General features: G+C 41.0%; 2 protein-coding genes across 4 annotated transcripts; one reads left to right on the plus strand and one right to left on the minus strand.

Moving 5' to 3' along the window:
* Positions 1 to 51: 51 nt before the first annotated feature.
* Positions 52 to 16,390, minus strand: ANKRD22 (ankyrin repeat domain 22). 3 transcript variants are annotated; one of them, XM_072039571.1, is made up of 6 exons: positions 16,312 to 16,390; positions 3,988 to 4,179; positions 2,824 to 2,931; positions 2,416 to 2,493; positions 1,223 to 1,321; positions 52 to 531 (listed from the first exon to the last, which is right to left on the minus strand). In XM_072039571.1, the coding sequence occupies exons 1-6, from the start codon at positions 16,330 to 16,332 to the stop codon at positions 454 to 456; spliced, it is 576 nt and encodes a 191-aa protein (XP_071895672.1). In that variant the 5' UTR covers positions 16,333 to 16,390; the 3' UTR covers positions 52 to 453. The 3 variants fall into 3 exon arrangements, with proteins under 3 accessions (XP_071895672.1, XP_005029471.1, XP_027316207.1); XM_005029414.6 differs by lacking the exon at positions 16,312 to 16,390 and adding an exon at positions 8,138 to 8,558; XM_027460406.3 differs by lacking the exons at positions 2,416 to 2,493; positions 16,312 to 16,390 and adding an exon at positions 8,138 to 8,567.
* Positions 14,564 to 27,918, plus strand: LOC101796123 (lipase member M). The gene is made up of 10 exons (XM_005029431.6): positions 14,564 to 14,778; positions 16,641 to 16,779; positions 18,826 to 18,940; positions 19,762 to 19,960; positions 20,694 to 20,803; positions 22,441 to 22,577; positions 23,524 to 23,664; positions 24,688 to 24,759; positions 26,205 to 26,273; positions 27,275 to 27,918. The coding sequence occupies exons 2-10, from the start codon at positions 16,648 to 16,650 to the stop codon at positions 27,506 to 27,508; spliced, it is 1,209 nt and encodes a 402-aa protein (XP_005029488.2). The 5' UTR covers positions 14,564 to 14,778; positions 16,641 to 16,647; the 3' UTR covers positions 27,509 to 27,918.
* Positions 27,919 to 27,963: the final 45 nt, after the last annotated feature.

Genomic DNA, 27,963 nt, shown 5'->3' on the forward strand with positions numbered 1-27,963 from the left:
AGCTGCTGTGGTATACTGTTCAGTTGTCAAGCATATCCCCTAAAGAACCAGTAACACACACTAAAGGATATTTTATTACTCCATCAGCTGCCAATCCATCATGTGCAATGTTTAGGTTTACAGAAGTCTTACCATTGACTTGCTTGTCTGTGCAAGTCAAGCAGTAAAACTGGGGGAGCAGATGGGAAGGGCAATATTTTGACCACTATTGTAATCATTCACAGCTTAGTAGAAGCAAATGAACTCCTTTCAGCCCACACAGCCTTGGGGGTCCTGACAAGTCGCATAAAAAACAGTCAAAGTCTGCAGCAAAGAACAGGCCGATTTGGACCAAAACTCTATCAAGTACCAGACCGCAGTCCTCTGCAGGACTCCTGCAGTTGTGGGAGGTGGATTGCCAGATGGGGTAATTTTCTGCATGTTCAAGAGTCCTTGATAGCACCCCATCCAGCACTAGGAAGTTTTCCTTAGCATGCTTTCAATGTTGCTGAACTGTAATCTTCTCGCAATATCTAAAGGAGTCTCCCCATTCTGAAAGAAACAGATGAAATACATTGTAATATGATAAATACCAACATACCAGGTCTAATACTACTCTTGCTAAAGTCAGGGACAGAGTCCTTGTCCCCACTTAGGTAGTGATAGCCAATCCACTGTTTCCTGGGGCTGATGTCCAAAGACACTGCAGAGCTGACTTCAAGATCTATACAGGCAGAAGTTCGCTCATCTCAGCTGAGCAGTACAGGTATTCCCAGGTCAATATCTCTTGGGACAATGTTTGAGCTTCTCTGAGGACAGCAGCAGCTTGACTTAGCTCCTTTCAGAAGAATGGTGCTCAACAAAGCACCTAGGAGGGCTCTTAATACTTCCCTGCAACCTGCATCTTAGGAACAAATGTATCACAGCTATGAGTTAGGCAGAGGTATTCTACAGACAGCTAAGAGATCTGCCAATCCTCTGAACATCTAGGCAGTTTTGAATGGAAGAAATCTGACAGTGAAGAATGTGGACTTTAAAGTTGATCTTGCCAATGAAGGCAAAGGGGCAAATATTGTATTATACCCCCACAGCAAACAAGTCTGATGCCAAGAAGCTGTGCACCTTTTGTTGTCTTTTTTTTGTCTTGTTTTGTTTTTTCAACTGCTGTACACCAACCAAGGCCTACAACGTAATTATTCACCCTCTTGATAAGGAAATACAGTTATTAACTCCACTGTCTTACCTGATTCTTTATAGAGGCATCTGCATTAGCTTCAAGAAGCAGAGGAATGACTGCCTGGTTTTTCATTTCACAAGCATAGTGAAGGGCTGTGCTACCAGACTGAAGGGAAACAGTAGCAGAAGAATTTTAGTTTTATCACTTCTTTAGTAGATCTTTGTTAATTCTATCAATTTTACTCTATGCCCTATAATTTTTCCCCTAATAACTAGATGCATAAAAAACATATCTCATTTCCCAATGCACAACACAGTAAAATACATTCTCATAAGAGCAACAGGAAAATAAAAAATCGTTCCTCTCCTCAGATGTAGTTGCTAAAACAAATCTGATTATCAGGAAGCCAATAGTTCTTTACTTATTTCAAAGGATTCCATAATCTTTTGCTCAACAACTATGTCTTAAGTTTGAGCAAACAGTATTGCTTAAGTGTTTTATAATTTGATTGCTGGTGAAATTGTGGTTTCTCCTTTTCTACCTTAGAGGAGAGGAGCTCTTTGCCACACCCAAGGAGACTAGTCAACACAGACATTACACGTGGTAGATCAATGCACTCTGAAAACCAAGAAAAGACACACGGTCTAGCACTGGGACATGACCTTTGCCCATGTATCTACTCCAGTCCAAGAACTAATAAATGGTGATAAACCCAGATCCTTATATTACTAGAATCTTTATAGGATCAGGTATTTAATACATCAGTATTTTGACCCAGCTGGCCTGGATTCTCTTCTAAGAGACTTTGGTCAGAAAGGGACTGACAAAGTTAAAACAAACAAACAAACAAACAAAAAACAGAAAATCTTTCCCTCCAGGGGTACATATCACAGCAGAGAAGAAGCTGATAGTCAATTATAATAGTCTAAAGTAAAAAGTAAAAGTGCACATCTAACAACATCACATTGTTTTTTAGATGCTGTGTTTGTAACAATTGTTGTTCTGGCTCTAAAGCTAAGAAAATAATAAGCTTGATCAGAAAGCTGCACTGAGCTGTCAGCGGAGAATTAGCTGTGTACATTACAAAACTCCTGCCAAAGTGTCAATGTGAAACACTGAATCTTCCTTTTACATCAAAATCAGTTCAGTCCCTGGTCCTACTCTGGAAGCAGTATTTTATAGCCAGAAGACTCTGAAGTTTGCTTTTAGTAACATTTTATGCATAAGAGCCAAATTTACATTTGTATAATCCCACTTACAAAGTCTGTAGCATTAACATCAGCTCCAGCCCTAAGCAACATCTTGATCAGGTTTTCATTCTGCTTAGTTTTTGAGATCTGTTTGGTGCAAGGAAAAGAATAACACAGTGAGACAGTTCATCTGCATACATGATTAAGTAGATGTTGGCAGATACTGTTTTTCCTTAAAAAATAATAACAATAATAAAAATGTCTGGCTTCTGCAAATGCCAAACTGATGCAGTGATACAATTCTGCCCCTTCAACAGTTACACTCAGCAAAAACACTGCTTCTTCCATTGTTCTCCATCAGTTCTTGTTTCAAAGAGAGCATTCTGTAAGCATTCCTGGCCTAAAATATCACCATAAGAAAGGTTATAAGGGGAAATGTGAAGATATCGGGGCTTTTCTGCTTTCCTCCAGACTCACCATGAGAAGATATCCAATAAGCAAAACTGGCATGAGTATTATGATGAGCACATAGTCAAGGAAGGTAAATCGTTTTCTCACAGCATAATGCAGACAAGTGCGGTCCTTCTAAATACAAAATAACTCTGATTAGTATCAGATTCACTGATCTGATTATATTTGTTTAATACTGACAATACTCAATCCTTTTATATTTCACAATCTTTTTTTTTTTTTTTTTCCCCCCCCAGGTTATCTACTATAAATAGTTCTCTGATTTTCAAGCAGAAACTGACACATGCATTTTGCTTCCTTCAAGTGGTAGCACATTTAACTCGTAAAGACCCATGAAAACTGGACTCCACATGAAAGAAGGATGTGGGATCCAAAGGATTCCAAAAGTACATCTGCAAACTTGGCTGCAGAGGGAAAGACAGAAGAGTGTAAAACTGTAGCCCTACCTCGCAGGTTAAATCATCAGGAAGAGTCCCCACAGCTCATTTTTACAGAGGTTCGGTTACTGAAGCAAAGACTTAAAAGAGCTCGATGTCACATAGAGATACACACAGAGGAAATAGCAAGATCCCTAGCAGACTCTCAGAACAGTTTCAAAATCTTTGAGTATTGCATGTACCAGAGCTAGTAAAGGGCAGAGCTCTTGACTTGGGTGTTAAAGAACACTCATGTTAAACACTCTACAGTTCCTCAAACTGGAGTCTTACAAACTAGGTTATGGTGTTACATCATCGCCCAAAATGGACATGCTGTAAGAAATATGGACAGGCTGTCCTTCAGACCTTCCTTTTTACTAGGGTGAATAAAAAAAAAAAAAAAACAAAAAAACAAAAAAACAGAGGAACAGAAAGAACAGAAATAAGCTGGAGTGCAGGACAAATGTGAATTGCTGCAGGCAGAATATACTGGGTATGCCATGCAGTATTACCTAAACTGGGATCATGAACATAGAAAGAATATTAGGTTGGCAATGTTTATTGTATCCTGTGTGCATTGGCAAGTCAGGAGATAAAAAGAAACATAAAGGTTTATTGAATTACAATTTGGGGGTTAGACATGCCTCAGCTGGAAAAAAAAGTAAGGTTTGGAAGTACTGGCAATGTTCCCACACATGTACTCCAAGAGTCTTAAAGAGCAGTCAGTGCAAAGGGTGAGTCTGTGGCCACTTACCTTGTTTCTGAGGTTGACATCAGCATTTCTTTTTAGAAGATAACTAACTATTCTGTTGTTTCCCTGTTTGCATGCACAAATTAAAGGGGTATCTCCACCAAAGCTGTCCTGGATATTCACGTAATTGCTGTTTTTATCCAAAAGGAGCTGAACTTCATTGAAATCATTATTATACGCTGCCTGGCAAATGGGCTGAAAAGAGAAGATAATATTCATCAACTGACATGATTCACTAAGACATTTGTACTGCCCATCCTGGCTTTTACTTGCACATGCCACGAAACTGCCCAGCATTTCTGACAGAGGTTGTAATTCTAGGTGACTTCCAGAAGATGGTGGTAAGAGATGACACACAGCGAACGAAGCTGAGAATAACAGGAATGCTATGAGTTTCTAGTATCCTAACACAGCCCAACAGTGGGATGTCTGGCAGACTGGTAACATTTGAAGTTCTCCATTCAAAAGGAAGAGTTTTCTTTCTTTTCTTTCTTCTTCTGTGCTGGGGTTCTTCATCATTTTCCAAGATAGGACATTTCTAAATATCACCAGCAGTGTTTCCTTCTCATCTTCCCTTTATCACAGTCTAAATATGCTACAAGACCTAGCCCTGAACACTGAGCCACTTCCCCACCCCCTCCAGTTGTTAGCTTAATTTTTCTCACATTGAAAAACATTCACCTTATTTATATTTTCAAACAGGTCTTTTCTTTAAATATTACCTACCGTTTTTCTTTCTTATCCTTTATCATTGTATTCATGGATTTATTATTTATAATTCGTTATTTATTTATTAATTTATTATTTTAATAATATTTTGATTCAATAATATATTTAATAATACATTTATTTATTAATTTATTATTTATTTATTATTTCTTATCCTTTATCACAGTCTAAACAAACAAAGAGCACTGAAGCAACTACAGAGTTCTGACAACGTAATGTACAGACAGTAGATTCCATGTTAAGCCCTAGAAAACACATTTCATGTCTACAGAAAAGCAAGGAGACTGTAAGTCAGGAAGCCCTCACCCAGATTTCCACAGTGTTAGAAGCCTGTCTCAGTAGTGGTGCAGCTAAACAACCAGCTTCTGATGTTATGGTTACTCTATTACTGTTAGCTGTCCATCATGCATAAGAGGGAAAAAAACTCACAAGATGCATACTCAGAGCAGCTGTGAGGCAGTATCAGAAGAATCCAAGATTCACAACTTGGACTGAGACTGACTCAGCTGTGGAGAAGTGCAGGACTATGACAGCAGAAGTCTCAAATAGCTGTTGCCCTTGCCCGGAAGGGTATAACAGCCAGGAGAACCACCACAGTTTCCTTGTTATAGATGCACTGCCAACTGGAGGACAGATATAAGTCTATGGCCTCTCTTTAGGCACATGAGATACTAAGGCCAGTGCTCCCAGAGAGAGAGAAGAAAAAAAAAAGAAAAACAAACAAACAAACAAACAACAACAACAACAACAAAAACTGAGGAAAATATCAGTGGGAACTGAGCTCACAGTTTCTGGAGAGGTTTGCAGTCCATGGCTCTCCCCTACACCACATTACTTGTCAGCTCCCAATGACCTGAGCACCCCAGAGAGCTCAGCAGAGGCCTAGCCCTGCTCCTTGGTGTAGCAGAGGAGACATGGCTTTCCACGCAGTACAAACAAGAGCTCCAGGTCTGAAAGGCAGGGAGCAGGACCAACAATTTGAGCTCAGGTAAAGAAGTGAACGTCTCTTTAAACGGTCTCTCGGCAAAGCCCCTTGCCTCTGCTCACACCCTCCTGCAGCACCACCTACACTGACACAAGCTGCACACCAGAACCTAGCAGCGTGAATCTGCACAAAACATACGATAAAAGGGGCAGAGAACACAGAATCCCAACACCAAACTCATCCCACCCTCACCAGGGGTGCCCTTTCCCTGCTGCAGGATCGGGGCAAACCAGGAACTACCTCAGACCCTCCATGGACAGAGCACACGGCTCTGCCCGACTGAAGAGAACAAAGAGCAGGCACTGGGGACCGTGCTGTGTGGGAGGTGAAAGAAGGGGGACCTGGCAGCTCTTCAAAACCTGGCTGTGTGGATACAAGGCTGACAGCAAGCTCACTCAGCTTGGGAGCAGCCACCAAGGGGCACTCAAGGACACTGGCATCTCCAGAGAGCCTTCATTGCTCTGCAGGAAGAACCAGCCACAGACACAATGCTGTGCAAGAGCCTATCTGTATGGTTATTATGAAATCTGGGGTTGAGGATTACACATGGTAATGACTGATGGTCACCGAAGTCAGGTGTTCAAAGAAAAGCTGAATATGGACTTTTAAGCAAAAGCTCTATAGCTAGATCAGAATCTCTCGTTATACAAACACATTTTACGAGCCCTTTAGAAGAGGATTACATTGTTCAGTATCTGAGGCTACAGGAAAGGTGAGAAGTAGTCATAGGACAGACAAGGATTTTAATGTTTAAAATCACTCAGTACAAGATCACCAGATAAGGGGTGAAAGTAAAAAACATTAGATGTCAGATAGAAGGACAATGCCTCTACGGAATTGTTTATTTATAGAATCAATTATGGGTCATATGTCTGAAATCAGGACCTGGTAGTTTGCTCAGATTCAGATGAATTGCCACATGTGAATTTCCTGGTTTGTTTTTGGAGCTTCTTGTATTTTCCTCTGCTTAGATTTGCTGAGGTAGTGGTAAGCTACCCGATATTCAGCAAATTCTACCAAACATGACATAAAAGTGTGAGGCAAAGCACTAAGGACAAAGCATTCAGCCACTAGAGAAGAAGCTAAAGGTAAAGCTGGTCTTGCAACTGGGACAATAATTTCAGGTGATAATTGCCTTCAAGAACTACAAGGGATTGCCAAAGTTACATCAGACGCCAGCTGTTTAGACAAAAATGGAGTCACTTCATAACATCCAAATATTCTGAATCAATCCACAGTCTTTCTGTGTGCTAAAATTCATGCAGAAGCATGCTACGAACTTAACAGGAAAGTCTAAATCATATTCGGGATGCTGAGGAATGTACTATCATCCCTTCCATACTTCTCAGCAAATAAAACTTGGACTTTCTTATTTGCACTTGTGTAGATTTTTATCAGGTGTAAATGATTTGCTTTTACCAAGCAAATTTCCTCTCACTCAAAAAAAAAATTAAAGGAAGGATACCAAACCATATGAAATTATTAATTAATAAGCATGGAAGATAGAGACAGCATTTGAACATTCTCTAAACACCACTTTAATTCAGCTAGATGACTGGTTTATTGTACAGTACTATCTCAGAGTAGTAGAACTGGAAAGAGGAAACAAATACTTTCAGAATAAGACTCAATCTACTCAGCCTATCAGCATATGAATGCACAGATTCAAGCTTTCTATAATACTGAAAGAGGAGAAGATGTTTAATTTCACTGAATAGCCTTTTAAAAATAAAAGGGTGGCTTTCAGCATCAAAATGTAACCTTTTAAAGGAGCAGCTATCTGATGTTATCTCCAGAAAGATAAACAGCAGTACAACTCACTGTATTCACAACCAAAAAGAACTGAAACTTTCGTTTCTTTCCAAGTCTACAAATGGAAAGGTTATAAAACAACTAGTAAGTCTAGGCAGCACCTACGCTGAAATCCAGAGTTGTGCTAAATGGACAATAGTCTGAGGATAAACCCATAAAGAGATAATTTTATTATTTTTTTTAAACCACATTCCTAAAGCAGTCCTGGGGCCGGGGGGTTTCCTTAGATACTACCTTTATTATTTGTATTCAACATAAGACGAAGAGTCTGCTTGCAGTCCTTAATTACACAGTGCTCAGAATCTCTCTGATATTAATGCAGAACAGCAAAAAAATGTTGAACAAACACATACTTTCTTTGTGAAGTCACAACAGTTACACTGGTTATTGCACTTTCTTTGCTCCTACAAACAGTACTTTTACAATTTGTAATAGCCAAAGCACAGCATTTCCAAAGGAAAAGAACTTCCATGGTTTTAAGCCTGTGTATGTGAGGACGTGAAAGGAAAAAAAAAACAAACAAAAACAAAACAAAACAAAAAAAAAAAAAAAACAAACAAACCACAGGACTACTGTATATCCACAGCTCCAATAGCTTCAGTTACTGTGCAGAAAATGGTCACGTACCTCTGAATAGAGTATTCCCATGCCTATTCTTCACTGCTTGAGTTCTTTCTTGTTCACCAGCCCAACAAGTTAACCTCACTTGAAATGCTCTTGAGCTCGTTTAATTCTGGTTAATATTTAACTTAAAAAGTAGCTATCTCACTTTCTTAAGCTACATTTCCTTTAAGTGCTTTCTACGTGGTAGCATGAAACAATTGTCTTCAGAAACCCAACCCAGTGAGGTAAACGTGAGAACAGTAGTTTACGGGAGACTGACAGAACAAGTTACAACAGAGAGAAGTATTTTCCTTTGTTATTTTTGCAATAACAGCCTCTGGTTGCCTAAAAAGGAAGGCAGCAGAACAGACTAGGGGGGTTGGGGAAAGAAAAAGAGAAGAAAATTTCACTAGTGAAAAAAGGGAAAAAAAAAAAAAAAAGTAAGAAAACTAAACTTGGAAACAAGTAACTTAGAACAGTAGCTAGTTTGCCAGTCAGTCGACTTCCCACTTACATACAACTCAAACTCTCTGCAAGAACACGTCAGATGTCTACCAGGAAAGATCCCACACCTTTGATGAGAGTTCCAGGTGTAATTAGCTTCAGTCTCTTATTAAACGCACCAGCCCATTTCATCACCATCTGCTCACTCATTTCTTCCTAGCCCAGCCCAAACAATGAACATGACTCATGTTTAGGCTGCTCATTTTACACATTAAATGCTGTAGAGCTTACTTGGGAAGAGATTTATTCTCAATGCCTCCATTCTGCTTGAGTGTTCATGGTTCTAAGAACAAGATGATGAACATTTCTGTATTATGCTTAGCCTTTCTGAGCAGGATATGTGTATTTTCAGTGTTTAAGACACTCCAAAATCCCTTTTCCCTTTATACTTGGAACCCACTACATGTCCTCTATTTCAAAGTTTTAAAACAAATGCGTGCGACTGCCCATCTTAAATCCAATCCATCTGTGTTACATCTGAGAACTTTTATTACCATACAATTTTCAAACTTATTCTCCAGTGAGGTGGGTAGACATTTAAAACTACTTATCCTTCTCTGGTTAAAGTTGGATAGCTCCACCGACTAGTGGCAGTTTGCTGGCACCAGTTCTAACCATTTCACTGGCTCCTTACTGGAAGAAAATTAGGTTGGATTGGAACAGAAACACACGGTACACCTAACTGCAACAAACCTCACTGGTATCCTCCCAATGAATTGATCAGAGTAGTAACACCTCAGAAGTAAAATGTATTCACAGAATCACAGAATCACAGAACTGTAGGGGTTGGAAGGGACCTCAAAAGATCATCAGGTCCAAACCCCCTGCCAAAGCATGTTCCTCAGAGCAGGCTGCCCAGGTAGGCGTCCAGACAGGCCTTGAATATCTCTAGAGAAGACTCTACAACCTCCCTGAGCAGCCGGTTCCAATGCTCCATCACCCTCACCCTGAAGAAGTTCTTTCTCATGTCAGTGCAGAACTTCCTGTGCTCTAACTTGCAGCCATTGCCCCTTGTCCTATCCCCACAAACCACTGAGAAGAGGTTGGCTACATCCTTCTGTCCCCCACCCCTCAGGTATTTATATATACTGAGGAGATCCCCTCTCAGTCTTCTCTTCCCCAGGCTGAACAGACCCAGGTCTCTCAGCCTTTCTTCATAGGGAAGATGCTCCAGGCCCCATATCGTCTTTGTGGCCCTCATTCCTTGTCAGTATTTTGTCATGTCCAGATCCTAAGGAATGGGCATTCTCCAACATCAGCTGGCAAGATTGCTGGAATTTATAAATGCTTATAAAGGTTTCCCTACTTGGAACAACCTTAGTAAATTACTTAATTCTCTCTTAACACCAATATACAAATGTATGGTATTAAGGTGGTTTTGGCTGGGACAGAATTAATTTTCTTTATAGTAGTTTCATGGTGCTGAAATTTGGATTTATGATGAAAATGGGGTTGACAATACACCAATGTTTGAGCTATTGCTTGGCAGTGCTTACACAGCCTCGAAGCCTTTTCTGTTTGTCACGCTGCCCTACCAGCAAGCAGTCTGGGGGTGTACAAGAAGCTGGGAGGGGGTACAGCCAGGCAACTGGCCCCAAATGACCAAAGGGATATTCTATGCCATAAAACATCACATCAAGCAATTACAGCTAGGAAAAATAAGGAGGAGTGTTGGGGGACTTTTGGAGTTACAGCTTTTGGCTTCCCAAGTAAACACTACATGTGATGGAGCCCTGCTTTCCTGGAAATGGTTAAACATCTGCCTGCCAGTGGGAAGCAGTGAATAAACTCCTTTTTTTTTTTTTTTTTTTTTTTTTGAGCTTCCCAACTCTTACTCTTCTGATTCTCTCCACAGTTCCCCTTTGCTGTCTACCAGAGATAACCCACAACAAAAGGAAAATAATTTTTTAAAGAAAAAAATAAAAAACCTGTCTTCAAATAGCACAGAGATAGATAGCTTCAGGCATCACCTTTCCCCAGACAGTGTAAATTACCATTTAATCCAGTGTCACATCTCTGGCCCTCTTATAAATTATTGAAGTGACTGTTGCGGTCAGAGTTTTAGCTGGAAAAGAGATAAGCAGCCCAACTGCGATGAGATCTGAACTCCCAACTGAGATGAGATATGAGTTATGGAAATTCGTGTAGTCACAGGTTCAATTCTGCTAGATGTATATCCTTACTGTTCTTTAACATGATTATAAATGAAGATTCAAATCCTGACTGTTTTAATCTTTTTGTTGTTGTTGTTGAATAAGTTGTTTTTTTCTGCAAAAGATGCCAAGACTGAGTGGATGGGTGAACTGGGAGCTATTTAGTCTGTGTACTTCCTGAAAGAATTTACAGTACTTGAAAAGTTTTCTGTGAGCCAGAATCGAACTAGGAATTTATCAGAAGGGCCTTCACCTGAGAAACGGTAAGGGAAACTTAGTGGGAACTACTGAATCTTGTGATGCTTGCACATGTGTGTCTACAGCTGAGATGTGATGGGTTTCTTTGGGGTGACTCAAGGTGACTGGTGACTTCCTAGCCTTACATCCCAATGCTCATACGGTTGCTACTGGGGTACCGCTGTTACAGTCCATCCTGTGCCTAAGACAGTTGCTCCAACAACTCAGCTACCCTCAGGAATGTTCCCAGTGCACAATTGATCTGTTCTATCTCCTTCCCAGTTTCCAAATGCATGCCTTGAACTCCCAAAGACTGTTGGAAATTACCATAAGCAAATGGGGAGAAAGCAAACAGAGAAAGTAGAAAAGCAAAATTGTTATCTGGACATACAGTAAATGCAGAAAAGCTTTAGGCTGCATCATAAGCTCTTTCTGCTCCCTTCTTGTACCAAACACCTGTCTCTGCACTTATTTCGCATTTCTTTTGGTCATATTAAGAAAAATGGCTATCGTCTCTCACATGTTCTCACATCCCCTTACTTGAGGAAAAGGATGACTTTTGGTTTGGAATTTATTCACTGCACGCTTGGTTTTAAACATGTGCTGGACCTATAAGTGGTGAGACTGATATGTAGGCTGGGATAATTAGTTCCAGAAAATCCATTTCTTCAGACTTTGTCTAGTTTTAAGAAAGTTCTGTCCCAGGGCTGAAACTGTTGATTGACTATACCTGCAGAGTACAGTCCATTTGAAAATCTCCCCAACAACAGCAGGTGCTACAAAACAGGACACAGACATGTGCACACTTCACAATTGCATTCTGAGGACAGAATACAGGAGCCAGAGCTACTGAATTTCCATCTTTCCCTTTTGCATCACTCTTAGGACTCATCACTCATAAAGGCTGATCCTGGCCTGCCTGAGCTACTGACCTCCATAACCAGTTCTTTGGCAGTATTGCACAACGTGAAACACAACGGCCCCTAAAAATGAGTGGAGCTTTACATCTGCACAAACCTGCAGATGCAAAAATATTTGCAGCATCAGTGTTATCCCATATGGTATCTCTTCATCTAAATTATCCAAGTAGGATATTGACTGGGCGATGCCTCAGCAGAGCGATGCATATGATAAACAACTAGTTTCTTTCCCATACATGCCTACTCAAACAACAGGTAATCATCTGGCAAATGTAGGAAGAAAATTTATGAGAGCCATGAGAGTACTTGGGAAGAGGAATAGAGTTCAAAGATTAAGGGAAGAACACATACAAACCATTTCCTTAAATGAACTCTACCTTTGTATTTTATAGCGTTTGCTTGATCTTTCTAGGGAATCTGCTTTGGCAGGGGGTTTGGACCGGTGATTTCTCAAGGTCCCTTCCAACCTCTACAATTCTGTGATTCTCAGAATGAATGCCTGAGAAAACTAAGAATCATCCCTAACAGCCACCATGCTTTTGCCAGACTTTGTAGAAATATATTCTTCAGTCTGGTGGCTTAACATGAAAAACATCAACATGGTATGTACAGCTCTTACCAGCTCTATCAAGAACTTAAGCTGCTGCTCTCCAAACCTAACTTCAATCCTATAGTATGAATCCTCAAATTCTGTTAATCCACATCACACTGCAGGGAACAGCCCCCAGTACCAGCCAGCAATATCTGCTTGTTGCCCCATTACTGGCAGGGCATCACTGCCTTGCTCCTCAGAAGAGCTCTTGGCATCATCTCTTCAATGCAGAGCTGCACCACCACAACCCTGCAGGCTGCCCTCTGCCTAGACCTCACCTAGGGCTCTGTCTCCTGGTTCGTACTCTGACTGCTGGTCTCATCAGAGATCCTCTATATGATGGCACACCATGGAAAAGGAAATGAAAGTCCTGTTTGCTTCATGTTTCTAGCAGCTCTTTGCAAGGAAGAAAGGAACACAGGCATTCCCCTTGTCCTCCCTCCCCAAGCCTGCAGACCATCATAGATGTGCTTAGAGGCACAGGATAACTAGACATTTGACAGACATTGGGGGTTAAGACTTTTATGTACTTCATGCTATGTTCAGCTGTAGGCCAGACTACCTGAACCTCAAAGTGTTGCTCCAGTGTTTTCAAAACTGAATAAAAACTATCTCAGTTAAGTGGTTTCTCTGGGTAAAGACAACATCACATGTCCTAGGAGATTTCTGTATATCTTTTAGGCTTTGTGTTTCCTATGCTTTTTTAATATGCATTGCTTTCATTGTCCCTTTCCTATGTCTCGTCTTTTTCCAAACTAAAAATAAGGGACAGTACGCAGGTTCACCTATCTTTTGCACTTCGTCTGATCCCTAGTATCTATCAATATCAGAAATTACATAAACTTTGTACACCCCATATGTTGGTATGTGGTGGAACTAGGTAAAATGTAGATTATTGCAGCCTGAACTAAAAAAGTAGCATGGTGTTAGCTCAGACTTTAGCAGAGCACTCATCTCTGTCTCTCATTGAGCAGAGATGTCAGAGTTACCAATCTGTAAGATCTTTCATCGAGCAATCACTTTTTTGGCCATTCCACAGACTGCTCACTACTTCATAAAGTAGAATTGTTTCTACAGTTTCTCTAGGTTCTGTTTACTAACAAAGATTTGCTTCACTCTGTTTCCCCACATGAGGCAGAAGATTATTAGCACCCACATTCCAGAGAACCTGCTGCACAGGCATCACTTTCCTGTGGTGTTCGTCTAAAAGCTCATCTGTCCATAATAAACCACAAGTCCTTCTGAAGATACTTAATAGTTAATTTGCTGAAGAGACTGGTGCTCATGCAGGAGGATTCCATTTTGTTTGTAGCATACCTGCCTAAGGACACAGAACATGTCCTTCTGGCCATGGTCACAAAGCCAATTTCAGTGAGGACTGAGCCCCTGCGCTGACTATAATTAATTCAGTGGTCAGCAATGTTTACACGGAGTTCATGCAAATTGTTTGGAAGAAACAAGAAATGTTGTTAGCATCCTGCCTGAGAAGAAGTTTATATGATGTTTTGAAACTTAATTCAAAACTTGAGAGTCCCTACTGGAACAGAATCATTCAGAGCAAACTGGTCTTTCTGTGTTGTGGTATTCACCAACCAACAGATTTAGGGATATATGTGTAATGCCAAGTATATTCCTTTTAAATTACCTCTATTTTCATTCTAAGATTACCTAACAAAAAAGAATTGTCCCCAGGAAACTTGCAAGTGCAGTTCAGAAAACAAGTGGCAGGTGTGGAACCAAGGACCGTGCCAGCTTCTGTGCAAACCACAGTAGCAGAGACCACATTCGTATGTAGAAAGTATTTGAAAACAGCTGGACTCATCCCCATCTTCATCCCAGAATAACATGATCACTGCCCGAGATGAGCAGTAGTACAAAGCAAGACCTGTAACAGCCTCAGGGAACATGAACCCCCAGGTCCCTGCTAAATAGCCTAACCACAGATTAGGTGCCTCTTAACCTTTCCTGCTCCATGGTGCAATTTGGTCTTTCAGTATGTCACGCAAAGGTGCTATTTATCATAACATATCTCCACTCCTTAAGTACTGCCAAATCAGCACTTAAACGTCCTCGCCTATACATGCAGACAACACACAACACTCTATTGCTGCTCTTCAGTGAATTTTGATTTCCTTTTTTTTGGCATAAGATTCTGCCAGTGAATCAGTCCACTAGCAGAGACAGACAAGGGACTGCAGCAGAAGACAGTGAAAGGCAGTGAAAGAGAAGACAGAAGACGGTGAGGCAGTGAAAGCAGAGGTAAGTTGCTTGTATGTATGTGTTCATGGTCTCTGTCTCCATTGCCTGTCTCCATAAGATGTGCAGTCTTGATTTCATGCAGTTGCTTGTATGAGCAAACAGCCTGCATCCTCTCTGATCTGTAAGCCTGTTGCTATGCGTCTAAGTGCATGTTTTCCAAACTTGAGTAGAGGAAGAAGTATTTGATCAGCTAAAGCAAAAAAGGAATAACTAACAGTTTCATCTTGCTCTGCTAATGTTTATTTTTTTCCTGAGACCATCATTGTGGTTGAGTGAAAATGTCAGTATTGAAAGAGTGTGCATAAATTGGCCATTTTGCACTCAGTTCAAATGCATTTAAGCTTTCCTCATAAGTTAACCATGAGACTCAGATATCTTCTAATTGTCCTGGTGGCTTTCAGTCCCACTTATAGTTGAATGTGAAAAAAATATTATGACTCTCTCAAGAGTATGTTGATGAATTTCTAGAAGGTTTAAAGCTTATTTTCATTAAATATCAAAAGTTTCCAGAAGTTTGGAATGGCCTTTTTGATGTACCTTTCAAGTGGTCTCTTTCATTACTTTTTTTTGTTGTTGTTTTGTTTTGTTTTGTTTTTTATTAAATATTTGTTAATTTCAATTTGCCATTTAAATGTTTCCCTTTACCATTGTTTCATAAGATAAAAAGAGTAGATTGTTGATCAAGGTTCCTACAGTCAAGACTTTACCTCTGAAATTAATGAGACAGCGTGTGCCAAGCTTTGTAGTTAATTGGTGTTCTCTATCTGATTTAGAAAGCATTCATCTGGAAGTGCCTTAAAGCACTAAGATGGGTGACAATATAGTACATGGAAAGAAGTATACCTGAAAAGGGGCAACAATTTTGCTACCCTCTTGCCTCATCTGTTAGTAGAAAAAAAACTATGACTTAAGTTAAACTTCTGAGTTTGCTTCCCAAACTACGTTCCACATGCAGACAGACACAAAGGAGCATAATTTACTTCTAATAGAACAGAATAAAACAGTAGAAAGCAGTGAAGAGTGTCTGCTATAAAACTGTGCTACCAGTGCACACAGCTGGGAGAATCTCTCTCCGTTCTATTGACAGAAGAATGGAAGCATTTGCCTATAAATTGAGTATACTAAACTTGGATGCTAATATTAAAATTGAGGGTATTTCCCAGCTTTTATTTAACTTGATAGTTCTAGTGATTGAAGGGGACAAAATATTTAATAAATAATTAAAAGAACTGAGAATGCCCTCCCTCATTAAAAAGTTCAGACAGAATGAATCTCTTGGTTATCCCTTCCAGGCTCTCCCAACTCTTAAAAAGTTTTCCCTGCGATATGCCAGATAGTACACTGTTTTTACAACCTGTCTGGTGTCTCTATGCTGATCATGAAGGTGGCTACAGCCAAAAAGAACATGTAACAGCTGACTTCTGCCAAGCAGGGCACTAATGAGATAGATGCCACTCTGCAATTTCTATTCAGCAACACTGCCCAGTGATCATAAGTCAACCCCCTCCAAAACACAAGAAAAGGGAGTCTTACCTCTAGGTGGCCAAGACACATATTTACAATAGGAAGACCATATGTGAGAAAGAAAGGAAGAAACTTAAGGCACAAGCTAGCACTAATGTCCTACAAGAACATTCCCTCAGGCCTGTTCCACATCCTCCTGGAGCCCCTGACTCACTCGTGACCCTTGTTACCTGACATTAACTGTAGACAGTCCCTCCTCACACAGGTATGTGTTTCTGTCAGCCCCTTGGGGAGCACCTGGGGCAAGCTCTAAGAGACTCCCCACCTGGGTCTTCCTGTGGAATTCCCCAGCTCTCCCTTCCTACAGCAAACACACGTGCCTCTGCTCTTTCACACAGCCCGGAGATGTGGTGCCTCCTCGTGCTGCTCTGCTCCCAGGGAGCTGCCTTTTCAGCAGGGTTCGCAGCACCCTTCACTCTCGGCTCAGAGGGAAGACAGCACATGAAGCACCGCCATGCTGAAGACTTTATGAATGTTGTAAGTTGTGGCACTTTCTCCGCCTTTCTTTTAAAGTTTCTCTCACAATACCAGCAGCAGGACTCAGCTTTAGACTGTGGCAGAGCGCACACAGCACAGCACAGCCAGCACAACAGGCTTTTTCTGCCTGCATTTAGAATGAGCCCCAACAGATGCATGAACATGTGGCTTATAACTGTGACACCTGCTTGCACAGTCACCTTCCTCAACACGCCCAGATGTTTCAGACTAGTGCACAAAGAAGGGGAGGGTAGGATCCTGGCAAGAGGACAAAGATCCTTCCAACATTTTGATAGGGAGCACCCACGTACAAGAAACGTCGACATCTTATCCAAACAGTCAGAGCTGCCAAAGAGTGACTCCTTTACAGCGGAAGCAAAGGTTGGCTTCTATTCTCAAGAGAAGCAAAGTCCTCCCCTTTAACAACCCGGTTCCTCAGTATGGTGGCAAGGGAAGTTGAATCCTTTCTTAAAGCAGTAGATTCTCACAACACAGGGTAATCCAGGACCCCTTGTTCTGACTCACCAAAGCTTTCCTCACAGAATTGGCAGGAGTGTAAGAACAGGTGGTACTGTGAGTTTGTAACAGGAGCTCCACCCTACACAGCTTACCTAACCGCACTTTGGCAGGAAAGGACTCATTTGGACCAAAGACTGCATCTTCTGGCACAGTCTAATACTGATACTGCAGCATGTTTACCCTCTAGAAAGATACCACCTGTATCAGCCTTGCAAAACAGGACAAACTATCTCACTTGCATTTGCTGTGTGAGCTGAAGCAGTCAGCTCACACAGTGAGCTTGGGAGGCAGAACTTGAACACAGTGAAACCTGACTTTTCACGTTCCTCTCCCCAGCCACCAGACTTCAGAGCAAGCAATGGACCTGTCTGCTTTATTTTCAGACATGCAGGTCTAGTGAGGATGTAGGCTTTCTGTCTTTGTAACACACAAAACGCCAAGCACAGTCAATGCTACCTGCCTGCCTCCCCCTGTGCATCTGCTTCATGCAGTGCTGAGGGACAGGACCCTGCTGAAACACAGTTTCTGCTCTGGCTGGGTGTGACCCAAGAGCTGACTGAATGCAATGCTGCACTCAGGCAAGCAGCTTAGTACAGGTCTTAGTACCCAGTACAGGTCTGCTCTGTCTCACACGTCATCAAAAACCTGACCACTACCACCTATGCAGCTCTGAAGCAGGCTTTTGATGCATCTTTTTACAAGACCTGTAATATTTGTTCTCAGCCCTAAGCCTCGTTACATATTATGGTCCCTGCAGCCACAGCCCTTGCACTACTGCCCGGGAACAGCCCAACATCCACACCATTCAGCTTTTTTACACTCCAAAACGGGATGCTTCATACAAGCTGTTTAACTAGATCAACCTGCAGCTCCAAAAGCACAATGATGCATTCAGGAGAGGTGGTGGGAAGAACTGGTATGGACAAGGAAATCTACTCCTCGAGCAGTCCTAATACACGACAGCACATTCAAACAAGCTCCAGAGTTGAGGAACATTCTCATTTCCTGCACAGGCGATCTTTGTCATCTCACCATTCTTATGAGCCTGAGTAGTGCTCAGGTACCACTGCCACAGCAATTACTACCCAGCCAAAACCTAAACAATAGTAGTGTATGTCTGGAATGCTCCAAGTATAATTAGATGCTTCTACCCAGGCAAACTTTGAGAGATACAGCATTAAACAGCGTACACAAACCACATCAATCAAAGACAGGTCAGCTTCTCTCACTGTTGTTGGCATCCTCCAGCCTCCCCTTCATGGCTGCCTCACCATATATATCTGTTCATCCCCAAGAGAAACACGGCCAGAAAGCTGTGCGGTCCTGCAGGAATCTCTGTAGGGCCTCTTCCTACTAGTGTAACACAGGAAAATAGAGAATAGTCCAGCAGCATGGAATCGTGTTCATCTTCCCGGCGTGTTCTTGGCTAGCTGCACATCCTTGGACAGAAGCAGCCTCTGGACACTTTTTCCATCAACCTCTACACTGTAAGTGTGTGTTAACAAACTTTCCTTTGGCTTCCCACAGAGCGAAATGATCAGATATTACGGATACCCCTGTGAGGAGTATGAAGTTACCACGAAGGATGGATATATACTTGGTGTTTTCAGAATTCCCAGTGGGAGGAACATGCAAAATACAGGTGTGACATGGGTATAGGACATAAGGAAGGTCTGAGATCCGAATCCTACGTGGGTCCCCCACCTTTCAACTTTGCACATGTAATGGCATGTTCCACAGCTTTCCATCTCAGAAAAAGCACCTAGTCAGGAGCACGGTCTGAATTCTGAATCTATCAGAGGACCACAAATTTAGTGTCTGTGTTCAGACTTCAAACTTCTGTGACTTTTTTTTCCATAATTCCCCTTCTTGTCTTTCACTTTTGGTACAACTGTTGGCAATATCTTTGTTGACAATAACTCTCTGAGTTGACATTCAAATAGACATTCCCTGCCTCATGAAGGACAGTCAACCTAAAGTCAAGAAGGTGATTGATTTTTCTGTATCCATCTATTGGGTAGAAATCACGTCATTGGTTGGGAAGAAATAGTTTTTCAAATTTTCTTAGTAGAATGACAATTTGTTCCTGGAATTCAAAGGTCATAAATGCTGGACAGTGCTGCTCCATTTCCTGCTCTTCCATTGTCATCTGAATATGCTATTTTGTCTTTAATTTTTTATGTCTAGAAATCAAGGGATCTGTAGATTGGTTTCTCTGTGAAAACGGATGTTGGCACTGACCACTTGAATATGTTCTTTTTTAGCTAGTCCTGACATGAAATAAGACAGCTTGCATGGAACCAAATCCTCCACGTATCTTACCCCAAAACCCATGGCCAGCATCCATCAGTTTCTTGAAGAAGGAATGTTAAAAAAAAACTCATATAAAATCATACTCTGCAACTCAATTTTAACTACACATTACTTCTTGCTATAACATAAGAAAATACTCTTCTGTTTCAGGGAAAAAGCCAGCAGTCTTGCTACACCATGGTACTTTTGCAGATTGCACTTACTGGTTATCCAACCTGCCCAGAAACAGCCTAGGCTTCATCCTTGCAGATGTCGGCTATGATGTCTGGTTGGGAAACAGCCGAGGAAACACCTGGTCTTCAAAACACAAGACCCTTAAGCCCTGCCAGAAAGAGTTCTGGCAGTTCAGGTACTCTGTGGAGAAAGAATATCTGAAGACAGCAATTTTCAGGGGACTAACAAGTTTGGGCAATTAGTATTGGTAGACCCTTTCCCCTTCAGGCTTTCATGTAATCTGACTTCAAGTGGGACATACAACTTCCAAGGGGACCAGACCAATTCTTTGTGGATGCAGCCACACTGGGCTTGTCAGGGAGGTCAGGAGAAGGATTTGGCTGGTTGGTCTGCTCAGGCCTTTCTGGAATCAGGACACAAAGAAGCAAAGCTGGAAGTAAACAGGTCACCCACCATCTTTGTACATATGCAGGGCTGGTTTATTTTGGGGAAAACATTTCCAAAACTGGGAAGAGGCATCTTTAACCTGGTGGTCTCTTACTAGACATCATTCTTCCAAGTATGGACAGGAGAGGACAATACACAGCTGAGTCTAGAAATCTGATCTATCACACCTGACATTAACTGACAGAGAAATGAATTTTGTTACCCCTGCTAGTGAAAGGACTCAAATCCACATCCGGGACTGGCACCTCCTCAGCAGAAAGTCCAAGGCATCAGGCAGCTTGTCAGTACAGTTGTGTCCTTCTGTCCCCTTCCCCAGCTCACAGAAAAGAACCCAGATAAAGTGTGCATCCTCATCTTTGAACGGGTCCGGCTTGGTGTTATGAAGAAAACTGACATTCAGTAACTCACGCTGTGATAAAGTACATGCCCCTCTGTCAGCTTTTTGTGTTTCTCCTTTTTAGCTTCCATGAGATAGGTATATACGATCTCCCAGCTGAGCTGGACTTCATCATGAATAAAACTGGACAGAAGGATGTATATTATGTTGGTCACTCAGAGGGTTCAACTGCAGGTAATGTTAGGACGCCTGAGTATGAAATAGTTAATGTCACTACCTGACTGGAATCTCTCTCTGTCAACTACCTTCTTCTCTCATAGAAAGTTATTAAAGGGAGAAGTACTTTTAACTTGACACTTGAAAAAAGGGGGGGGGGGGGGGAGAGGGGAGGGATTTTTTTCTATGAGCTGTCGTATCTGAAACAAGCAAGTAACAGAGGATCCAGAAACACGTTTAACTTCTGAAAGGATTACTGATACATAAAAGCTAGTATTTACCAGGTACAGTTTTCTAAGTATCCTTTTTTATTATACTCTTGCCATTTATTGTTATTTTTTCAGAGTCTTCTAGCAATGGGATATTTTTCTTAAAGTTTCAGCAACAAGGAGCTTTTATTAATCTAAATTCTTAAAATGTATACCTTATGGACTACAATAATCCTCAATGGATTAGACCCAATAATCCTCATGGATTAGATGTAAATACAAAAAGCAACAATCCATAAAACAGTTCTAAGGACAGGAGACCAAAACGAACAAACAAAAAGAACACAACAACAAATTAAATGTCTCATGACCAAACACCAGACTTACTATTTAAAACGTAGTTAATGTACAACTATAACTCAAAACATTATTGTTCTAAAACAAATTACCAGGCACTAGAAATTAGAAATTAGAAATTAGAAAAGAAATACCAATGCTCAAAACTTCATTGTTATTAGCTCCTCTGTAACATCAACACACTTATGGTCTTTGAATGTTGTTAGTGTTTATTGTTTATGCATAGGATCCATGAAGAGATACTGAGTTTTATGCTATTGTGTGTCATTGCAATTGTATAAAAATAAACCTCAAAAACTGAGGAGGAATTTGGTTGGGGGGGGGGGAGGGGGGAGAGGGGTGGAGTTGTATTTGGCCGTTTTATTAGACCATTATTTTCCTTTCCTCTCATAAGAGCATTCTAAGTTTTTGGAACAGAATAAATCACTCAGACCAAGATATCATCATCCTTGTCCACAGGTACCTCTGTTTTAGGCAACCAGCTAAGATTGTCACCAAATCCATCAGTGGAAAAATTTGGACACATTCAGAAAACAAGATAGGATGTACCCTTCTTGTTTTCCTTTCCTTCCTTTCTTCCTTCCGCCCTCATAGGGTTACTTTTCTGTGCATTCACTTTCACCTGAGTTTACACTTTGTTGCAAGTCAAAAACTCTGCTCTTAGCCTCCCAGCCTTCAGGTATTTATTGCATTACTGCATGCCATCATCAACATACAGAGACTTTTAGAGACTACAAGCTGAAAAATTCATTATGGTATTAGAGTTTGGGGAACTTTAGCAGGAATCTGAATTCAGAAAATCTGATTGATGTATCATCTCCCAAAAACCGGCCTAACAAAAAATTGTCAATTCTGAGAAAATCAATGTTTGGACATCCTCTAATGAAGATGTATCCATAGAATGAACTCTTTCCCCCAAATAAAGTTTCAAGGATCAAACACTTTCCTTAGGTCTGCAGCACAGAAGAGGACAACAGACAATGGGTTGTTATTATAGTGTCATTTTTTATTTGCCACCTACTGCTTTTTATATATTTGGTATGTGGAAGATCTCTTCACTAACTTGATTTGTGTCTCCTGTGTTTGCAGGCTTTGTAGCATTTTCTACATATCCTGAGTTGGCTCAAAGGGTTAAAGTGTTCTTTGCTTTGGGACCAGTAGCCACAATCACATATGCTACGAGTCCTTTCGTAAAGTTTGCACGTCTTCCTCAGCCACTGATCAGGGTATGTCATTCCTTCTGAAAGACCTAAATGTCTGCTTTGTCTCTACTGGATTCACTCAGGCTGAACTGAGTTTTAAGGGGGTGATGAGTTAAGAATGAATTTAGGGCATCAGAGCATTGATAGTGCTGGTAGACTTTCCACAAAGATAAATTACAAAGCTTGACACAACATCTCTTTGGAAGTTCGTTAGGGAAGCCAGCACACTTGCACAATTACTTGTTGAAATCAAATATTTTTGAAGGAAGCTCACAAATGCCATAAATAAAAGGTATCTACATAATCTACTAATCTGAGCCTTAAGCGCTAGTAGAGAACTACAAATAAAGTATTCCACAACTTAAATTCATTAGACATACCATTGCTTTATGCTCATGAAATATTTCTTTGTAAAATTATAAAGGAGATTTAAAGGGTTATATCTGTTTGACACCATCATTTGCAAATTTAATAGAATGTTCTGGGAATGGTAGAAACCCTGTATGCTGTAGTTATATGCCAAACTGCAGAAGCTCATGCTCTTTCTGCCCAAGCTGTACCCAGTATGTGACTATAGAGTGCCCACTTCTACACCCTCTCATTTGTCTTCTCCCCCTTTGCTTAGTATCAATATTCAGATTACAGTTTTGTGCACCTGCTTGGAAAAAGGACTGGGGCAAAGAGGGTCTCCCTATACTCTACAGCCATGACTGCAGTCAACTGCCCTTTCTCATTGAAGCCTGTGCACTAAAAACAGATGTATATCAACCTCCAAGACTCATATCCAATAATAAGAGGCAGGAATAATGTTCTGTGTGCTCTGGGGGAAAATGCACTTTAAAGTGGAATGGCAACCAGTTTCAACCATCTTAGTTAAGAGGCTATGCTGTTGGAGAAAGGGAGAAACAATTCCCTGCATGTTGCTCCTGCAACAAGAAAAAGAAAAAAATTGCACTTTTTTGCCCCTCAGTTACTTCTTGGCTGCAAAGGAGTTCTTCACCAGAACGAACTGACAAAAGGGCCTACAACACTGCTATGCGCAACTCTGGGAAAACTTTGTGCCAGAATCTTCTGCTTCATAGCTGGGGGCAGTATACAAAATCTGAACACGGTAAGCACGTCCAAGAACACCTTTATACAAGTAAAACTGAAGTAATTTTGAAGAAAAATGATTTTTCTGCCGTATGTCTATATATACAATTGCGGGGATATATAGAAATGTGTTGGGATTTTCAAATAATGCCAACTAGGGTCTCAGCTGATGATGAAATCAGCCACCTGACATTCAGATCACACAAGGAAGAAAGACTGAATTCAGTCTGGTTTCATCTTGCAATGATGTACCTCAGTGTTGCCTCTTCTGGGACTAAGCCAAAGAAATATTGGCCAGATACCAAAGCTCTCTAAAATGAAGAAATGGATGATGGAGAAAGATCTTTCGATTTTGCAAAATTATGATTTTTCTTCCTAAATAGGATGACAACCAGATCTTCTGAACATAGGAGACTGTTTATTTTTGGTCCCTACATGTCAAAACATTTCCAGCCAAAACTCAGTCCTAAAAGTTGTTTCTTCACACTTCTCCACTTCTCTCAATGCCAATATATCATTCCTTGACTTTGGCTGCTATCTTTTTTTTCTTTCCTTTTTTTTTTTTTTTTTCCAGACCTTCCACATATCTGTTCTCGGTGGCTTTTGCACACTCGTTTTTTAACAAGTCTTCCCATAAAAAGCTCACACACATGGAGTCTCATGTTCAAGTCAACAGCCTACTAACAATCCTCCTCTAATGACTGAGCAGAGCATTACTTAAAAGCATCATGCAGACTGTAAAAACTCAGAAAAGATAAAGCCATACATACTCCTTGAATGTAGCTTTGCATATGACTAAGCACTAATGTGGGAAAGACTCTCTTTGTCTTTCAAAACAAAGCATAAAACTCTACGTAATACATCCTACTGTAAAATCACATTGTATGGGAGTCGACCATTAATTTTGTTTAATATTTGAAAAATATCCTACAATATGATCAGGGCTTTAACACAGCAGCTGTATGTTGCTCAGGTCCTTCACAGCTTTATTCTGTTACAGCACCGAATCTCTGCTTTTGTAACACTTCTGCTTTCTCTCCAGAGTCGAACAGATGCATTCGTAGCACATTACCCAGCTGGAACATCAGTACAGAACACTATTCACTGGCATCAGGTATAACTGTGTACTGACATAAGCAGACTCGTACTACTGCTTTTTATGCAACTGACAGCCTACAGGGAAGTCCACAGGCGCTGGTTCTGGGAAATTACCCAACACATCTTCTCACACAGTGCCGTAAGCAGCTGCTACCAAGGAAGCACTGCTTCCCATCGCTCACCAGACCATTACCCACATTGTCCCTTTCATATCAGACCTTTCTGCATGTTAGGGTCTAGTGGCTTCCAGCCTTCAGTTCCATTTGTGAAGGCAATTGCCTCGAAAGCTGCAGAGGAGCACTTGAGCACAGTTGAGGCACTTGGCAGGCAGTAGGAAGATAGCGGAAATGTGAACAGCTAGGGAATGAGCCAGAACAAAGTGATCCAGGATAAAGCTTTTCTCCCAGAAGGTTAATTGCAGCCTGGATCACCTCCCAAAGCCAGTTAACCACACAAGCACTTCTGCTGGCACAACGGGAAAGTGGGGATCCGCCTTTCTTGCTGGAAACTTACGCCACTCTCAGACCTGAGCTTGAATCAGACCAGAGCAAGAGCAGGTCTCAGAAGCTCAGAAGCATGTTACAGCACGTGCTCAACACTACGGCCATTTCTGCCAACACTTGGTATGGTCTTAAGTATGTGCATGCTCCTGCATTCAGCCCTGACTAAAATTTCCACCATCCAGACACTCAGCACACAGATCCAGCAAACAGAGGCAAGGTAAGAGATATCTAGCACATCCTCAATTACTGAAAGACTTGAACTCAATTCACTTAGGAATAACTGAGGAACAATTTCATAATGACTCTCACCTTGCATTAAATAAAAACACTAAGAAATCAAACCACTAATCAGGTTTGGAATTTAAAAAACGCACTCACCTTTTCAGTAACTTTTTTTTTTTTGCAAGTCACAATAGATTCCAGACTACTATTTAGCGGTAGACTATTCACACCCCACCTTCACTAGCTAAACTCTTGTGAGAATTAGAGCCACTGGAAACGTCACTACTACTGTCAGCAGACCAGACACTGCTGACACACAAAACAACAAGTTGTGGGAGGAGATATCATAAGCTACACTAAATAGCCACTAAGAACCCTGACAGGTACTAGACAGCCTGGCCCTCCTGCCAAGGTGAAAACTGAGCACAACTCCGCATCACAAACGGGAACACCACCTTAGTTAACTTAATCAAACAGCACTTTAAAAACAAAACATAACAAGGGGGATAGTTGAGGATCAGGAGAGAACATTAGCAAGGGCAAAAGCAATAAAGCCTCTCATCCTACAACCCATCCTCAGTACCTGTGGAAACCTGAAACTGGAGGAAGGGGTGGGAGGAAGCCACAAGCCACCATCTGAGCCTTGGGTCAATCACAGGGAAGAAAATACCTCCTGCACTCTGCTCTGTCTCCTATCACTAACACTTTCATTTTATCTTTGTTAAAATATTCACAGATAGCACATGCAGACCGATTCCAGGCTTATGACTATGGCTTGAAGGAAAACATGAAGAAATACAACCAGGTAAGGCAATATGGTTTTCCTGAGAACTCTTCCTTGGGTCCTGGCAAAACTAAGAACAAAGAACTTCAGCTTTTAGAATCCATGAGCTCCAGTGCTACAGAAAGAAGGAGAGAATGCTCTGAGATAATGTTTCACCCAAACCTAATGCTGCTATGTGTAAAAGTCTACTCGCAGATAGTTCCTTGTGGGCAGCTAATAGAAGTTCATTTTCCCTTCCCTACTGGTGCAGGGATGTATCTAGTGACATGCTGATTTACCTGCCATTCCCCAAAGGCTCAGAGTCACACCCTGGCCATAAAAAGAAAAAAAGAGAGAGAGAAGGGAATGCATCTCTCACCTTGTTTTTGGAAAGCTTCTTATGAAATAGAAGGGATGCTTCAGAACAGCACAGTGAATACTGCTGTGGGGAACTAATGTACACTCTACAGAGAAAAAGGATAAAACAGATAAAAACAGATAAAACTTGGTTACTGCCTAGTCAGCCCTCAGAAATGCTGCTCTCCTCCCGCAACACTGAGAACTTTTCTGACAATTTTTGAGATTTGATCAGATCTGTTGACTTCTGGTAATATTTGTGAGTCAGGGCAGGTTGTTTTACATGTGGCATAGGTGGACAAATATTCCAAAGTATATTTCCATCTATTTTATAGGTGGAAAAACACTCCAAAGATTTCTCAGACACTTTCCATTCATATACGGTCTTTAAATACCAAAGTTTGAATTTTGGACTGGGTGAAGTTCTATTCCCAGTACACTTAATGTTTAGGAAATGGTCAAAAAAATAAAAAAGCAGACTGAGAAATATAATAGAACTGTGTTTAAATAACAGCAGTCAATTTAAAAGCATCTTTTGCTAGGGAAATAAACATTAAGAGGGTTGGCTTACTGTTTTCCTGGAGCGAGTGCAGAAGGGAAACAGAGAGATGTCTGCACAGCATCCTTTCTCTAAACACAGCTTCTGATATAACAGCATGCACTAAGGTCTCCTCCCTTTCTTGCAGCCTACTCCTCCTGCCTACAACATAGAGAGGATAAGCACACCCATTGCTGTTTGGAGTGGCGGACAAGACAAATTTGCAGGTCCAAAAGACATTGCAAAGCTACTTTCTCAGATTACTAATCTCTCTTACTATAAGCACATTCCTGAGTGGGGACATCTTGATTTCGTCTGGGGCCTTGATGCAACTGAGAGAATGTATCGGAAAATCATTGAACTAATGATAAAATACGCTTAAAGCTTCATTCAGGGAGCTCATTCATGCAGTAAACCCCCTCAATTTTCTATTTAGCACCAGAATATAGGCATAAGGACTGGTATTGGGGTTTGTATTTTCTTGCATTGTTTTCTGTGGCATTACAGTATTTTGGTGACTGGAGTCTCTCTGAGGAAACTGAGGTACATGGGGATGACCAGTGAATATACAAACATTAGAAGGCATGCTTCAGAGGGTGGCTTGCTTTTTTTAAACTGTTACAGGACTGAATTTGCTATAACCAGGCTTTTATTTTCTCTCCCTTGTATATCAATATTACATGTTCCACTTGAGACAGAGGTGATATCACATGAAAATATAAAAATTGGATATATTCATTTCTCTGTTGAAGTATTGCCAATCTTTGTTTAAATTAAATCATCTATTGTCTTGATAAAGTCACTGGCCTGTTTTTATTTCCTCACCTTATCAAGGCT

Source organism: Anas platyrhynchos, chromosome 6 (assembly GCF_047663525.1).
Source record: "Anas platyrhynchos isolate ZD024472 breed Pekin duck chromosome 6, IASCAAS_PekinDuck_T2T, whole genome shotgun sequence".
Lineage (NCBI taxonomy): Eukaryota > Metazoa > Chordata > Aves > Anseriformes > Anatidae > Anas > Anas platyrhynchos.

Bases quoted from the DNA above. Each gene is read 5' to 3' on its own strand.
- LOC101796123 (XM_005029431.6), top strand. From the start codon at position 16,648: ATGTGGTGCCTCCTCGTGCTGCTCTGCTCCCAGGGAGCTGCCTTTTCA. The intron at 22,578-23,523 runs GTATGTCATTCC...TTTGCCCCTCAG, and splicing joins TTCCTCAGCCACTGATCAGG to TTACTTCTTGGCTGCAAAGG. The intron at 23,665-24,687 runs GTAAGCACGTCC...CTTTCTCTCCAG, and splicing joins GTATACAAAATCTGAACACG to AGTCGAACAGATGCATTCGT.
- ANKRD22 (XM_072039571.1), bottom strand. From the start codon at position 16,332: ATGTGTCTTGGCCACCTAGAG. The intron at 4,180-16,311 runs GTAAGACTCCCT...TTCTCTTTTCAG, and splicing joins TGTGTCTTGGCCACCTAGAG to CCCATTTGCCAGGCAGCGTA. The intron at 1,322-2,415 runs GTAAGTGGGATT...GTTTCCCTTCAG, and splicing joins ATGTTAATGCTACAGACTTT to TCTGGTAGCACAGCCCTTCA.